Source organism: Chrysemys picta, chromosome 21 (assembly GCF_011386835.1).
Source record: "Chrysemys picta bellii isolate R12L10 chromosome 21, ASM1138683v2, whole genome shotgun sequence".
Classification (NCBI taxonomy): Eukaryota; Metazoa; Chordata; order Testudines; family Emydidae; genus Chrysemys; species Chrysemys picta.
In genome coordinates this window covers 9483566-9500819 of record NC_088811.1, presented here as the reverse complement: position 1 = coordinate 9500819, position 17254 = coordinate 9483566, and the positions used below count along the sequence as shown (strand labels likewise).

At 51.8% G+C, this 17254-nt stretch overlaps 1 protein-coding gene across 12 annotated transcripts in view; it reads left to right on the top strand.

Moving 5' to 3' along the window:
* The window catches only part of SAMD11 (sterile alpha motif domain containing 11), a 299306-nt gene that overhangs the window by 260002 nt on the left and 22050 nt on the right, over positions 1-17254 (top strand). For all 12 annotated transcript variants that reach the window (XM_065575103.1, XM_042852879.2, XM_042852878.2 and 9 more), the window contains one exon: positions 7497-7635. In XM_065575103.1, the coding sequence (XP_065431175.1) occupies positions 7497-7635 (139 nt within the window). The remainder of the gene's footprint in view (positions 1-7496; positions 7636-17254) is intronic.

The window sequence follows — 17254 nt, the reverse complement described above, 5'->3', positions numbered from 1 at the left end:
CCTGGGGATATTGCGGCTTCTTCGGGAGAGTTTGTGCTCTAGTCCTATGGTTTGTGCTTTAAATAATAAAAATCAAAGTATTTGTCCCTCATACTGGGGAGCTCGACTCAGAGCCAGTCACACGGTGTTCGAGGTAACGCGAGCATCACCTGTAGGGGCACTAGTTTGTTAGCAAAGCAGCCAGTGGGAAATTGGGTCATGGTGAGAGAGCCCACACGTGTTGTACAGGCGTCAGTCTGTGTGTACACCTTCCCTTCTCTTGGGCATGTGTGACATGCTGGCCCAGGACTGGCTGTAGCCAAAACAAAGCCATTAATTGTGCATGTGCCCTCTGCCTTTTCTGATGCAAGAGCAGGTGAGTGAGGGGGTGTCCAGAGTGAATCTCTGGGAGAACGGGGGTGGAGCAGGAGGGATTGTTGGCGAGAGAGATTTGACAACTAACTGAGCACAGAAGGTGAAGGTGTCACTGGGAGATAGAAATTACACGGCACAAGATCCCTTAGTCCATGTCCAGCTCTCTTCCTCTGAACCTCTCTCTACGTAAAGCCTTCAGCTGCCAAACTGTATCTGGCATGGATTAACCAGAGAAAGAAAGAAAGAGAGAGAGGGGTTGGGGGAGGGAGGGATAAGAGGCAGAGCAGCATCAGCAAGGTATCTGGTGAAGACTTGAAGGAGAATCTCCAATCTGGAGTAAATCCCCAGGGCTGCTTGTTAGGTTAATAAAGAGGCTGCCTTCCCCTTCCACTCTCCATTTGATTTGATTTGCTTCTCTGGGTGGCAGGAAGGTGATCCTGTTTAATGTAGAGTTAGGATTTGTTCAGCATCACAGGCACAGCATGCACCTTCCCAGACACGCAATGCGTGTGAGAGCAGCACACGCACAACACGCACATAGGTGCTATGCAGAGACACACAACACATCTCCACAGAGGCACAATACACACAAGCACAGTGCATGCACAGCCCGTGCATAGGCACAAACACACACACACACACACATACACACAAACACAACGGTAGACAGAAGCAGCATGCACAGTGAGTGGGCCCTGGCACAATACAGAACTGCACATAGGCATGACATGCACAAGTACAGTATACACAAGGACTATACAGAGGCACAACATACGCTTACACAAAGGTGCAACACACAAGTTGTGCATGCTCGATACTCACACAAGCACAATAGACGACATATGCTTACACAAAGATGCCACATGCACATGTTGAACACACAACATGCACCTACGCATAAGTACAGTACACACAGCAGACATAATACATGCACAGGCACAACATGGGTACACAGTGTGCACACAGGCACAACTCACAAACCATATACAACATATACGTGTGCGCTGGCACGATACATAAGCTCATATGCAACACACACCTATATGCATGTACCCAGGCTCATTACACAGACTCACAACAGGCCAACACATAGGCCCAACTCACTTGGGCACAAATTGGGCACCAGACACGGAAAACACCCCCCACCCCAGGCATAGCACATGCACCAGAGCAGCTGATGCCACAGCACTTCTATCGCCAGAGCAGCTCATTGCAGTAAAAAGCCTGACATTTTTTAAAATGATGATTAAACTGTCTCCTCAGCATTTCTGGGAGTGTGTGGGGGGGGTCCGATTTTGAGGTTTCGGGGTGGGCAGGAGGAGAGGGGGACGCTGCACAGACAGGCTTTCTTGTGTAACGTTGACAAGACAAAACTTCAGTGTGTTTTGGATTAGCGCCACACCACAGGCCTCTGGTTGGGCTATAAATTATTAGTGCCAGGACAAAGCGCAGTTTATCTGCGGGCTCACACGGAGGCACCAATAACGTTAATTATTTAGAAAATGTTAATAATTTAGAAATCTCCCTCTTTTTTTAATTGCTTTTCTTTCCCATTCCCCCTCCCACATGCTGCTGCCTTCCTCCCAGCATCCCGTGTTCTGAATTCAGTCCCTCTCCGTGCCTGGAACCTCTATCCACCAGCGTTGCGGTGTCAATCACTCTGATTTCCCAACTGTCAGAGTGCAGGATTGTAAATAACAGATCCTCCGGGGTGGGGGAGGAGGGGCTAGGCGATGGGGTGGGGGAGGCAGGGAGCGACGGGAGGGGAGGAGGAGATGGGAAGGTATACGGGGGAGTTGTTGCGGTCATTCAGGATCAATGCAGCTTCTGGAATTGGCTGCATGCCAGACTTCTAAATTACAGGCACTGTGGCAATAAGGAGTGACCCGGGTTTTTCAGATAATTAATTTATAAACATCGGAGGCGCATGGTCCCTGGCTCGGCGAATTCTGCAGGCTTTTTATGTGATCTGATGGGGCTTGTTGTTTCCCTCTCTCATACATGCCTTTACAGTTTAAAAATATAGATCATTTTAATGTTTGTTCCCTCTCTTCTTTTTTTAATGAGTTTGCATGTACATGAATGCGGCAAGAGGTGCCCTAGGGACCGAAGTCCTGTTTATCCACAGCTCAGGCGGTGGCTGTGCGAGGATTTCCACCCCAACCTGCTCTTCCACCAATGGGTCTCAGCCCTGACTGGGAGGACCCCAGCCCCCCCCCCCCCCCCCCAGCTAAGGGAGTTCAGGCAGTTGACGTGTATTGGACACTTGTGTGGGTAACGAGAACATGGCTGGTGACATGCCGTAGGATAGGAAAGAAAATAGAAGGGATAGAACTCGTCATGCTCCAAGCTGTAACCCAAACACTGCTCAGAGTTAGCAAGAAACTTCCCATGGGGCAGGTTGTTCCATAACTGCCCACCAGGGAAGTTTCTTGCACCTTCTTCTGATGTAGCGGATAGTGGCCATTGGTTGGAAGCAGGATACTGAACGAGATGAACCATTGCTTGGCTGATCGTCCAGCAAATTCCTGTGTTCCTCATCATTCGTTTTTGTTAAAAGCACTGGGTGGGGTAGTGGTAAATTTTCATTGTGATGTTGGAACTGGACCAAGACCCAGAGTACTCCTATCATGCAGGCTGCTTATGCTTAAAATGGTGATTTAGAGGTGAAAGGCTTTCTCTTCCCTTACCCACCACCCCCTGAGCCATGATGCTACACTTCCATGAGCTCCCCACTTCAACCTCTGGAAATGCAGAGGGAGGCTGGGTGTTTGCTGCTGGGGCAGTGGGGAGAGTGGTCTACCAGGCTCTGAGGGAGATATGAGGGGGAACTCTGGTATAGCGCAGCGTGAGGATGCACACCCGTCCCCTGGGTTTTATGCTGGATTTGATGCTCCAGGACCTCCCTCTTCATTTCAGATCTACTCACTGTAGGCAGTGCTGGTGTTGCTATTATTATTATTTGTATTCTCATAGTGCCTAGGACCCCCAGTCACTGACCAGGACCTCACTGTTGTAGGTACTGTACAATGTCTGAATCAAATCCGGCGGCGGCAACTCTGCCGGATGATCTTGAGGGGGAGGAGAGAGAGGAAGAGAAAGCGGGAAGCAGACGTAGGAGACTGAACAGTGTTCAGAGATTGGAGCTGGAGAACCTTTCACTGGAGGGCATTTGGCCTGGCTGCAGCTTTTTGAAAGCTTTAGGACATGTCCTTGCTGCATCCATTTTCCAGCCTCCTTGCATGGGCGTCAGATATTTAAATAGCTATTGTGTTTCTGGAAAGGTTCTCAGCCTGTGCGGGAGGGGCGTGTATGTGCATCCATACACGTGCAATGTGTGCACACAGGCATGTGTAGACAGTATGTTTTCATATTTGAATTTGGAAAAAAAAATCATATTCACATATATGACTATATACTATCTAGTCTTCTGGCTAATGCACAGGACTGAGAATGAAGACACATGAGGGTCTAGTCCCAACTCTGGCACACACATGCCTAGTGACTGTGGGCGAGCCTGTGCCTCAGTTTTCCCATCAGTAAAATGGGGATAGCGTAATCTTAAGCACCTCTATAGTGCTCTTCAGCCCTGGATCTCAAAGCACTTTGTAAAGGTAGGAAAGAATTATCCGTTTTTACAAATGGGGAAACTGAGGCATAGAGGCGAATTGACTTGTCACTCAGCAGTACAAGCACGGTATTAATAATTATGACAGGTTGGTTATGGCTAAGGGGTTAATGCAGGCAAAGCACTATGAGCGTTTCATGGAAGGTGCTGCAGAAGTACAAAGGATAATAATGATTATAATATATACTCCGACAAACACCCTATTCCTTTATTCAAGTACATTCAGTTCGACTCTGTCTTGGCTTCCTCTGACACAGAGCAGTAGATAGTGGGTGTGAGGAGGGGGTTTCCTGTCTGTGTGTTTTCCAGTGTGTCATGAAGACAATAGCAGAGGTTTCACTGCTGGGCTGGTGCAAGCGTGCAGAGGTAGGGTGCCCCGGAATTGTGTGTAGGCAGTAGATGAGGAGAGGTAAGCCCAGCGTGGGGGAAGGAGCACGGCTTGGAGGCGGGGAATCTCCTGATGGTTAACTCTGTGGTGGGGTAGCACTCCAGAAAGAGTCTCTTGCAATGCAGGCGGCTGTCTCATCTGTAACTAATCCCCTTAGCGTTTTCATCGGTCGTCCTGGGTTGCTCTGGTCCCTCTGGTGGATAAATACATCAAATAGAATAATTAGTAAAGTGTGGCACTTGCACAGCAATGCCCAGCTTGGAATGTGTACAAACATCAGCTAATAGTGTGCTGTAATGATCTTGCCAGGGAGGAATTAATACCCCCATTTTACAGGTGGGGGAAACTGAGTCAGAGCAGCTCAGGGCTTGTCTATATGGTCAATGGAACCACAGCGATTGTAAGTCACACAGTTAGTTATTTTGATGCAAGTCTGTATATAGATACTTATTTCAGAATCACAGTGCTCTAGGGCTGTGGCTCGGATCCCATCCAGCATTTGCTGTGTTCCTGTGCAGTGGGGCATTCAGATTCTGAAATAACAGTGCGCACATGCTGCCTTGCACTGAAGTAACTTGAGGTGTGAACTGCAGCCCCCTTAGCTATTCTGGTTTCATTTCCTGTGTGGACAAGCCTTCAGCGACTTGGCTTAAGGCGGGAGACTGCACTCCGAGTTAGGGTTGAAAGATTCAGGCTCTGTGAGCTCAGCTTGAGAGCAGGAGCTCAGTGGGGAGGGGGGCGTTGCAGTGACCCCTGTTCTGCCCTACGTGAGGCAATCTCCTCCCTACACCCCTCCCCCCCTTAAAAGTGAGAATCTCCAGCTGCAAAAGGTGAGTGAAGCAGGAGGGATGTGACTGCTTCCCCCCAAGGAGCTTAGATGGGGCTCTTAGCATGACCCCCTTTCCCCATCCCACTAAGTAGCCTCTAGTGCACAGCCCTATGCTGTCCAGAAAGGCTGCTGGGGCGGCCAGCTCTACCCTCCCTGCTGTAGCGATGGACTGATTTACTGCCTGACTCATGCCCCACCTCCCTTGAAACCTTTCCATGGAATTCCCCGCGTGTGCCCCAAGGCTGAGCAGCAGGAGTCCTCCCAGCGGGGAGCGCGGCCCACGCACTAGCCCGACCAAGGCAGATGTTTCTCATAGTCTGTTTGCAAGTGCCAAACCGCCGCCTCCCTTCAACCCCTCACCCCCACCCCAGCTCTGGGCACTGCTGAGGCTCCAGGTAGGTGAGGGGGAGAGTAAGTGTTGTGTGAGACTTAACAGGACAGCAGGGCTCTGCAGGCAGCATGGGCTGGGATATGAATTCCAGCCAGTCAGCGCTGCTGATGCAGCAAGGGGAGAAAGCAGAGCCGTGACTTACTGTTAACTCCATGGTTCTGTTGTTCACAGAGATGCTGTTGGGGGTCAGGGGAGAAGAACATGATCTTCTGGGCAAGAGGCTATGGGGAGGGTGGGGTGGAGCCTGTGGAGGCAAAACTTTTGCAACCCTGCCCGATGTCCTCTGACAGGCCAGGAAATAGGCAGGTCTCTTACTGGGTCTCCTGTGTGTGCGCCATCCCTTTTCTGTGGGAGCGGGAGCTGTGTGTGACCCCTCAATGGCTATTAGCCAAGATGGTCAGGGATTCAAGCTTGCAGCCTCCTGCTCTGGGTGTCCCTAAACCTTTGACTGCTGGGACTGGAGGACAGAGGCTAGGTCACTCAGATTGCCCTGTGTTCATTCCCTCCAAAGCATCTGGCACTGGCCACTGCTGGAAGACAGGATACTGGGCTAGACGGACAACTGGTCTGACCCAATATGGCTGTTCTTGTGGGAGGGGAGCGGGGTCAGCTGTAGTTCTGATTAGTCCACCAGTTTGGGCCCGTTAGGGCAGCTATGGGCTGTGCCAAACTGGCGTCACTCTGTGTCCCTAACCTTTGCCCCAGGAAGATTTCCCTCCCCCAGTACAGTGACTCTTGCAACCAGTTCCCTCCCCCCCAGCTGTGGCCCCGGATCCTATGGGTTAATTCTCCTGGGGCTGCAACAGCTGGGCTGTGGAGTGTGTCTGACCTCAGCAGGGGACCTGAGGGCACGCACTTCCCGAGTCAGGGAACGGGAGCCAGTTCTCGACATGCTGCACCCAGGTGGGTCTCTGCCGACTGGTGCCACTTTAGGCAGCCATGGTACGCCCCCGTGGGCAGCTAATGTAGCCATGTGGGGTCGAATCCAGCAGGGTAGCTTGGCTACGGCTCTGAACTCTGGGCCTTATCCCCTCTCCACTGGCGGATTGCAGGTATTGATGCTCATAACCGCTGGGCCCTGCCTGGATTTGCATTGGGCCCCCAGTGGGGTGGCCCTAGGTGTCCAGCGGCTCCAGCCCCCTCAGCCGAGGGTTCACTGCCGCCAGCTCAGGGCCTGTCCCCTCTCAGCCTGAAGTTGCAGGGAAGAGACCCAGCTCCCTGTTCTTTGCCCTCCGCCTCCCAGGCGGGGTCCCCCTGGGGACGCTGAGGGGGGCGCTGGGGACCGCAGCACGGCCTTGGCCAGCTGAGGAGGTGCAGCGCTGGGTGGGCACCGTGGCCCAGGGAGCGAGCCAGGCCCCTGGCAGCGGACGCGGGGCCAGATCTGCCCCCCCGCCCCTTGCCTGCGCTGCGGTTCCCCTGCTGCTAGCGCGGGGCGCAGCGCGGAGAGCGAGCGAGGGAGCCAACTTTCCCCCCCGGCCCCGGGCAGGAAGGCTCAGTCAATAAACCCCCCCGCCAGTGACACCATTTCCTCCCGCGGCCGCGGGCGGTGGAGCCAGCTCGCTCCGGGTGAGGGAAGCCCGGGCACAGGCGCGCGATTCATCCCGCGCGGCAGAGACACCGAGGCGGCTCCGGTGGCTGCCTGCAGCCCCGAGCTCCCGCCGCACCTGCCCGGCCGTTCGCCTGCAGCCCCCCGGCGCAGCCTGGCTCTCATTAGCGCGGGGAGGGGCGAGCCGCGGCCGGCGCCGGGGAGAGGCAGCCGGGTAGGCGGCCAGCAGGCTGGAGCGCGGGAGGCACCGGGCGCTGCACGGGGCGGGGAGGCGGCGGCGCCCGGGGAGGGAGGCAGGGACGGGGGCGGCTCTGGCGCTGAGCGGCCGCAGGCTCATGCGGGCTTTTCCCCCCTCCGCAGATCTGCTCCGAGCGCGGCAAGAGGCGGCGGCGCGCAACCCCGGGGCCATGGAGGCGCATCTCCCCTCGGCCAGCAACTCGTCCAGCCAGCGCCGGAAACAGGGGCTGCCCCAGCACCGCGACACGCACTTCCCCGAGAGGTACCGGCGGCGGGGCGGGGTGGGAGGGGCCTACGGGACAGCCCCGCCCCCTTCGCTTTGCTCCACCCCCGGGGCGGGGCCTGTCAAGCCACCAGGAGACATTGGCTTGTGGGGGTGGGCACTGGAAGGTGGCTGGCCCCCCGCAGCCTGTCTGGCCATGGGGGATTGGCTTGGGGGCGGGTGGTGGGTACTGGAAGGGGAGGCGGGAAGGTGGCTGGTCTCCCGTGGCCTGTCTGGCCATGGGGGATTGGCTTGACGAGGACCTTGGTTTTCAGTTTTAATTTTGTTTAAAGCGTCCTGGGAATTTATGGGTGTTTATTGCAAAAAATTTTTTAAAAGGGGGTGGAAGTTGTTGCGGAAAGTGAACTTTTCTAGGTAAATGTGGGGGTGAACATTGGGGGATGGGAGGACGGAAAAAAAGGAACAAATAGCAAAAGTGGACGAGGCCGTAGGAGGCCAGGGGGCTATCTCCACACGCTGTGTCCTCCACCTCTTCTGCTTCCAGGCCTGCTCCAGAAGGAGAGATGGCAACCGGGTTACCTGGGCCATCTTGGTTACTAAGCCGCCGTCTCCAAGGAGGGAGCCGGGGCTGGGGAATTCTGGCATTTCTCTTTTTAGGACTCAGACACTGACATACACATCCTCATGTGCCTGCGTGTGTAACTTCCACTACGTTGCCATACTTTAACAGACAGCCTCTTGTTTATACTTAGACTAATTTATTATGAACATAAACACATATACCCTAGTGTGTGTGTTGGATTTTTTTTTAACATAATCAGCATATTCATGTACTTGAAATTCTGTACATGTAAGTTCCAGGGAAGTTTGTTAAAAATGGAATATTATTATTATTATTATTTATTATTTAGTAGCTTTTGTAAAACTCAGGATTTTTTTTTTTTTTGGCAAAAATCAGTAAAACCGAAAACAAAGGGACTTGTAGATTGACTAGACATGTATGTCCCAGGTTGGATGTGCGTGTGAGTGCGTGCATGATGTGTGTCATCTGGTCTTTGTGTGGTTGCGTTGATGGGTGTGTGTCTTTGGGAAGTGTGTGTGTGGAAAGGGGGGATATGTGCATGTGTGACTTTGTGCTTGCATATTTCATACACATACAAGGGTGTGGGTGTATGCGCTTGCATGTCAGTGTTTGCACGTTTCTAGGCTCGGATGTGCTTGCTCATTACGTGTGTGGGTTTATGTGCTCTCATTTGGTGTGTGCAGGTGTGTGGGAATGGGGCTGACGTACATGTGTGCATTTCAGATCCTGGTTTATGAGTCTCAGGCTGTTGGTAAGAGTCTGTCTAAATCCTGCCTTGGAATCGGGAGTTAACGGTATCGTGTAACCTGTTCTTTTGGCACAGAACATGCTACGCTGTTTAAATTAGAATTTTATAGCTGTCCCAGGTAATAACAAAAGGGGAACTGATGCTCTGGGACAGACGCTGACGAGAGGGAATTTTTTTTTTTTTTTTTGAAGGACAAGACTTGGAGGTGAGGCTTCTTTGCTCAGACAGTGCTGCTGGATACCTGGTTTACCCAGATCATTTATCTCACTCTGTGTTCTAAGATGTTCCCTCCGCAATCAAGGAGTTCAGAGAGTAATTAAATTAAAGCCGCCTTTGTTTCTTGCACGGATAGCGGAGAAATGAAGAGGCGGGAGATGGACTGGCTGCCACAAGGGCTGACACCCTCTGGGGGGCCTGGAAAGGGCTGTGGAGGGCTTCACTCTAGTTCTTGATCTCTTATTGAGGGTGAGTGGGAAGGAAACTGGAATAATAATTGGAGTGCGTGTGAGGAGAAGGTGGTTCTTTCAGCTCATAGCCCTGGGGGAATCCTCTGCCTAGTACCTCTCTGTGTGCAGGGGCTGGGCGGTCCTGATAAACCTTTGTCCTACCAGCTGCACTTTGGCTAACCTATCCAGTACAATCCAATAGAGTCGATGCGTGCTGTAGACAGACCTGTCAGGAATGCAGAGATAGGCGTGTTTCATTGCAGCCAGTTGGTAGGAAAACTTCTCTGACTACGTGTGGCCTGGAAGGCTGCCAGGCCAGCCGGAGAACTGGCTGAGGAAGCGCTTATGGAAGGGTGTGTGTGTGTACACATGCACATTGGAAAGGCAAACTTAAAACTCATGTTAATGGCTATCAAGTCCAGGATTTACCTGGGACTGCCAGGCAGGTGGAGAGAAGATAATGAAGCCCAAGCCAGAGAGTGTTAAATTTTGTATGGAGAAAGTGTAATCCAGCGGGCAGAGCAGGGGACTGCAAGTTAGGGCATCTGTGTGCTTTCTGCTAGTGATGGAGGGAGAGGGGTCTAGTAGTTAGATCCGGGGACCAGGAGTCAAGACTCCTTCCTGGGTTCTACTCCCAGCTATGGAAAGGAGTGTGGACTAGTGATTATATTGGAGACTGGGAGTTAGGACTCCCGGGTTCTATTCCTGGCTCTGACACTAACCTTTTCTGTGAACTTGGCCAAGTCACTTACCCTTTTTGTGCCTCAGTTTCACAAACTGTAAGATGATGCCAATGCTCATTTGTAAAACAGGGTATGTTTGTTTACTGTTTGAGAAGGTCCTGAAGGTCCTCAGGTGAAAGGCACGAATAGTTGAGAGTCTTATTGCATGGAGTAAGAATTTCTGTGCCCACCTGCAACCCACTATTTATCGGCATAAAGGTGCTGTAGATACTGAGACCACTACTTGTCTGAATTGATGGGTATAAAAGGGAAGGGCTATATTCTTCCCTGGCCTATACTCTCAGAAGCCTTGTTTACTTCAGTAGACTTGCCTAGCGAGTAAGTCAGGGCAGGCCTTTATGCTGGATCTGTGTGCAGAAGCTGCCCCCAAGTGCCTGGGTAGGGTAGCTACCCTAGGAGCTTTTGGATGTTTTGTGTGAAAAGTTTACACTGTTGGCCTAGCTGGACCTGGGCAGGTTTTCTATGCCCCTTTCCTTGTGAGCAAGGCACAGCTGACCCGACAGATTAATTGTATGCAGCCTTCTGGTCCTGTGAAGAGGGTGCGAGAAGGTTACGTTTACGTGTGTTCTACCTGTTCCTTTGGCAAAGTTCTCAGGTGTGATAATCCTTTGAGCTGAGGGATAATTGCAGGGGTCCTGCTGGGAGGAGGCAGCTTCAGCGATGCCCTGTGGTCAGGGCTTGTCAAATCTGCTTGACATTGGTTCCCATGATCGTTATTTGTCCCCAGAGATCCTTAACCACTCGAGTGTTACTTGGGGTCATCCTGCATCACGCTGCCCCCACTCATAAGGGCCGTGTTTTGTGCTGCTTTATCATTGCACGGAGGAGGGCATTAGGCATGCCTGTAGAAGACAAGGCCACAGATTGCAGAGACAAAGCTCTTGGAGGGTTAATCTCTCCTCCTCGCGCTCGCTGTTGGTCTCGCTCTCGCTGTTGGTCTTGGCCTCGGGTTTTGTATTTGACTGCTGTTGTCTCTGTCAATAAGATAAATCAAAGTAGCCTTTGTGCTCCTTTAGCAGGAAGGGTGTGGAAAGACTAAAAGGCGTCTGGTTCAGGTAGGCAGTGGAGGAGGAGGTGGAGGAAGAGGTGGTGGAATGAGCTGGCTCACACAGAGAAAACTGCAGGTGGATTGATGGTGTCTCTTTTCCTGGGCGCAGAGGTAATAATGCATGATGTGAGGGGATGTGAGCTGCTGGGCATGGTGTTAAAATCCCATTTCAGCTTCCTGTTGGGAGCTTTGTGGGGATCAGGTCAGTTCACAAATATAGTGGCTTTGCTGGCAAGAATAATTAGCCACTCAAGAATTCATCTATTAGTTATGGCAAGCGGGAAAAACCCACACCGGCAACCCGGGTTTATTTATCAATGTGGCACCACATTTTTTGCAGAGGACGAATTTGCATCCGTTGGGCAAAGTTTTTTTTTTTTTTTTTAATTTTCAGGGGTGAAGAGGGTTGCGGAACAATTACCATGAGCTGATGAATGCTCAGGAAGATGGATGGGGCTCGGTTTTTGTCCACTGTTCGGATTCATAGTCACTGGTCAGCAGTGGGTCTGGTGGTCTGAGCACAGGACAGGGAGCCAGGTGTTCCCAAAGCGCATGTACATAAGGCATCCGTTTCCAAACGCACAACCCCAAGATGTGCGTGGATCCCAGGAACGTGGCCTCCGCGGTGAGGGGAGCCACATGGATACCTAGATAAATAGATGCGCACACAGTGCATGTGCATGGTTAGAAGATAAAGCCCAATTTTCTCTGTAGCAGGGAGCACGTTGCTTCACCTCTGACCTACCTAAAACTTACCTTCCAAGGGGGTTTGTGTGTATTTTAAGGATCAAGCTAGAGAGTTTGGAGTCTAGATCCAGACTTTTCCAAGCTCCAGGGTGTTTGGTTTCAGACCCAGAATTAAAGGGTGCCCAGATCTGGGAGGTGTGTTTGTAAAGATGGGGTCTCGAATTGTGAAGATTGGTTAGTTGAATGTTACTAAAGGGCTTGGGAAAGTTTGGCTCTAGATTCCAAACTCTCTAGCTTGACCCTGCTCTCCCCCCCCCCCTATAATGCTATGCCCCATGTGAAATGGGAAGGAGGAAGGAGACCACCCTCTCTAGAGAGGCTCTGTTTTGGATCCACTGAGTTTCCTTGGTGGGTTTCCTTGCTTGTTTTTGCTGGAGAGACATTTGGCTTCCCAGTTTCCTACACGGGGTGCTAGGCCCTCTGGTTTATCCTGTGGCACCTACTGCTAGTCACTAACTACATCCTCATTTGAACAGAAGCGTCTTCATCAGACCAGGCTCTGCATATGCGTGTGTAATAAATGACCCACTAGGTTCCAAGCAGAGCCCGCCAAACCTCAAATCTGAACCAGTCTTCAGAGGTGAAAGGCGAGTGCTTTCATCTGCTGCTCTGTCTATTCCTATCGGGCTGTGTGTTCTTTTCTATCCGCCTCCGCCCTTCAGGGGTGGTCTCAGGAATTTGGCCCAGCTCTGTGACCGGGGAGGTAGAGTGGAAAGGGGAGGTTAGCATTCCCCTCTCTTCTGGAAAAATGTTTATACCCCGCATCTGAAGTGCATTACACAGGTGATCAAAATAAGGCAGGGCCGATCCATAAACCATCTCTGCAGATGGATGAAACCAGACGGTTTATGTGACACTTCAGATTCGTGTGTGTGTTTTGTGCTCGTGTGGAGCTGTACTTTGTCCAGTGGCTAACACTGCACGGCATCAGAGACTTGGGGGGGGCGGGGGCGCGTAATGCATTCTGGGTTTTCATTTATCATTTCCCAGGGAGCACATAAAATAATGGGGGGTGGAAGGTGGGGGGAGCTGAGTTAATAAAGAATAGTGAAAAACCCCGGGTGCTGGGAAATCATCATGTGTTTGGCTCCCTGGCCATTCGAAGGGGGAAGGCTGAAAATCAGCGCACCCATCGGTAGCTCCTTGAATCCCAGTGGTGGGCCGGCTGGCCTTTGGTTAGCAGGTAGCTGTGAAACGCTGGGGCCAAACTCTGAAGTCCTTCCTCAGGCAAAATTGTCCTCAAAGGCAATGGAAGTTTTGCCTTAAAAACTTAGTGAGGATTTCAGGATGTGCCTCTTCCCAATGCTGCTGCTACTGCTGCCTGTAACTCTGGGCCAGGCCTGGCACCCCTCAGCTCCTGCATTGCCTGCTTCCTTCTCTTGATCTCGAAGGGCTTCCTTGGCTCATCTGTGTACCCGGGCCTCTGTCGGGCTTTATTGCACTCTAGCTCTCTTCTTTGCACACCTCGCTCAATTGCAATCCCTCCCAAGACTTTCCCCCCAGTGAACTCAGCATTCGTCACTTTCTGGCCTGGTCTACATGAGATTCCCCCCAAAATTCAAACCAGTTTTCAAGCTGTCTGGGGCCATAGCCCAGACCAGGATCCAGGCGGCCTGGTGTGGTTTGACTGAACTGATTTTAAAACCGGTTAGAATTTCCCCCAGCCCCTCCTTGTCTAAAGCTATTTCTATCATCCCATCATGTGGTACATGTCGTCTAGTTGGTGCATGTCTCCTTGTACCTAGAGACCCCAACATGTTCTTCAAAAAACCCTTTTGGTTTATTTAGTTTCCCTCCCTGGTGCAGCAGGAGTCTGTGGACGGGTATTAAAACTGCCTGCCGCAAACCAGCCAAGAGCTGTGTGCCAATTGCCCATTACCTCAGGTTTAAAGTGTCTCTTCCTATCAGAAGCAAAGCAGAATAAAGTGGAGCTCTCGTGCATTTTTCCCCCCTCCCTCCTACCCTATCTAAATTTATTTCCATGCCTTGCCGCTTTCAATCTGTGTTTCCTGACCCTCTCAGTTCCCCGGTCTCCGCTCCTGCAAGCCGGCAGCTCTGGATTTGGGAGGACGAGATGGGGTTAATATGGAATGCTTGGTTTTAACAGTATAATGTGTAACCCCATAATGACTTTAAATATTGATTATTTGAAGGCCATTAGCGCTTATTGTTAAAGAAAAGTCAATACTTTTTAAGCCTTGTGAACCATTTGTCTCCTGTTAAAGGACATATCAAATTTAGCAGCATGCAGTGCAAATCCCCTAATACCCTACACACAAGCCTCCAGCTGGCATATATGTATTCTTTTAAAAAAGAGGAGAAAGATGCTGTAACAGTGCATGCAGAAGTGCTCTCTGCGAAACAAGGACGGGGCTTAACAAATGTAATTGGCAAGGGCTAGGTTCAGGTTCTCGGGGGACAGAGCTGTTACTCAGTGGTTTCTCAGTCCTTACGCCTGTGGGAGTTTTACCCGAGTAAAGGCTGAGGTGTAACTGAGCAGGGATCTCAGGATTTGGCCCAAGGTTTTTATTTTCAATGTGAGCTCTGTATGCAAGGTGGCCTTGGTATTGGCTTGGCTATGGACTCTTTCACCCCTGGGTCACTCGTTCAGGATAATTCACTACTATCTGGCCTGTGTAGAAGTAGCTGGTGGATCTCCCTCTAGGAGGTCTCCATATCCCCAAATCTGCCGGTACAATTGGGGTTAATTAGCGCGCTCGCTGCCGTTCTTAGCTAGTCATCTCTCACTCTTGCAAGTGGCCCTTCCGGGTCAGGATTGGGGCCCAGGGCACATGGGAGGTTGCAGGGCCACGCTGCAGTTCGTGAGTACAGAGAGGATTGGGTTGGGGTAAGGGAGGATTCAGACTGTGCTCAGAATGATGTTCTTCAAGACCACAGCGTTCATTGCCGTAAGGTGTCCCGCTTCCTGACTTGCTTTGTGCCGAGGGCCCCATTAAGAAACGGGCACAGCACCACACTGGCGGGGATGTTTCTTGGGCACCGTCTCCCAGTGACGTCCTTCCCAGTATTTCCAGTTTGTTAAGGAGATGCTAAACTGTGATCTTGCTAGGGGGGCTCTGCTCCCCGATCATATGCATCGTACATGTGATCTGCGGAACTGCACCAGGGTTGATACTAGCCTCCCAATTACTCCAGCTACAGCTGCATGTTTTGCAGCATTAGATACTGGGAAGGTGATGGGGGTACATGCACCGTACTACCCTGCCCCTTAGCCCAGTTTTGCAGACTGAGGTGCTTGGTGAGCTGTGGGGACGTAGGTACTTGACTGCAGTTCGCCTGTGGCTCAGGAGTGGATGCCGGCTGATGCGTAGAGTTGTGGCAAAGGAGGAGGGCTGTGATGAGTCAGGCCAGGTCTGTCCACCTGGAACCTCTGACTTCCCAGCTCTGGTTTCAGAATAGCAAAGCTGGTTGCATGGCAGTATTAATAATGGGAGCGCTGATTGGGTCACAGTCCTTTTCTCTCTCACCTGGCCCTGCTCCTCCTTCCCCTATGTGAGTGTGGCTTTCAGCCCACTGCCTTGCCCTCGCCCTTACTTATGGCCACAGACTGGAAGAACTCTGCAAAGTTCTGTTTGCATTGCAAATGCTGCTGTTATCTGGCCACCTTGCCTGACATGACTAAAGCACTGTTTTGTGGCCTAGACAGGGCCCGGCCCTGTTTTTAAAACTCCTGGGCTTGTTCCCTGACACAGTTGTGTTTGTAGTGTAGACAGGACCTCCCTCCTCTAGCTGCAAGGAGCCCCCAAAGCTTACCCCACAGAGCCCTCTACAGCCTCTCCTTTAACATTTCCCTGTAACTCCTGTGGCCTGGCGTGCCCTATAAATTCAGCTAGCAGCACCCTCAGGTACCGCGGGGCCAGCATCTCCCTCCTTCCCCGGGATTATTTCTTACCTCCATACCTAACAATGGCCAGCCCATGGTCGCAGGTGATCAGCATGCCTGTAAAGGAAGGGAAGTGGGGCCTATTACATGGCTTCTGGAACCGAGTGCACGATATAGAATGGGAACGAACGGAAAACAGCGGAGGGCAGGCGAAGGCCTCCGAGATCAAAGCTCGGCCCTATAAGGTGACATTGTGCTGCTGCGGAAGTGAAGGGCCTTTAATTTTGTAGTGCACGGCCCTGATCCCCACAGAGAGCTTCCTCATCCGTATCGCAGAGTGTCTCTTGCCAGCTAAAATGAGGCACTGCCTCCACTCCCTTTGTTTCTAACGTTTCCTTGCGAGCTCTTTGTGCAGCCTGCACCTGGGGCTTATGCGCCACGGCGTCTCCTAGTCAGACTCCCCTCTCCTGTGTTTATAAAAGGCAGGGAGGCCGCGCAATAGTTAAAAGCTACTTGATTTCCTAAATTGCTTCTTATAAAACGAACAGCACGTCTGCCAGGCTCGTCTCCCCATGATTACGGCTAATTACGATCGAACCGACACCTCCTAGCCCCCGTCATGCCGCTTTAATTGTCCGTTATTCATCTGCAGGCTGTCCGGGGTGGCAAAGCACTTGGCAGCCCAGCGACCGAGGCCTCAGCTAATTGTGAGGCCTCAGGGATTAGGGCAGGTGATTACACACTTCATGGTGTAATTACATAAGCATCGCTTGGCTGCTGCCCCGGCGCTGAGCCGAAGGTCACGCGCTGCGTTACCTGAGATTAATTGGAGCTGCCACTGAAGCGCGAGGCGCTGGCGGAGCGGTTATACGATTAGCATTAACATTTCAACAGCGACGGATCGATCTGTGGCTCTCCTCCAGACACAGCGAGCTGTGCAATTAGTTTAGAGGAGAGCTGGGAGGGGGAGAAAGGAGAGACAGACAGAAAAGGAGGAGGGAGGGAAAGGGCAAGAGAGAGACAGACAGACAAGAAGAGTGAGGGGAGAAAAGGACAAGACAGGCGGGGAGGCAAAGACAGATGGAAATGGGTGGAGGCAGGGAGAGGGAAGGCTGATTCAGGGAAATATTTCAATCCATCCCCTGTTTTGGGTCTGCATGTGTGTCGCAGCAATGGTGCTGGCTGATGGAGGGGTAGAGCCGTTTCAGGGAGATCTAGGGAGGGGAGAGGAGAAGAAGTCCCTTCCCCTGCTGTTGGAACAGTTTTGGAAATCGGGCGAAGCTGTACGAACCAGAGTGATCACGCATCCCCGGCAGTGTGGGGGCAGGGAAACAGCACAGTGCTTGACTTTGCCTCTAGATGCCCCGGTGAAGGTAATAATGTTCTAAGTGGCCATCAAAGGGAATTAAGAGCCGCGCAGCCGGAAACCAGAGATTTGCTTGCAGGCTTCCCAGGCAGATCTGACTAATGGAAGAGACCTTGGTTCCTATTTGCTTCCT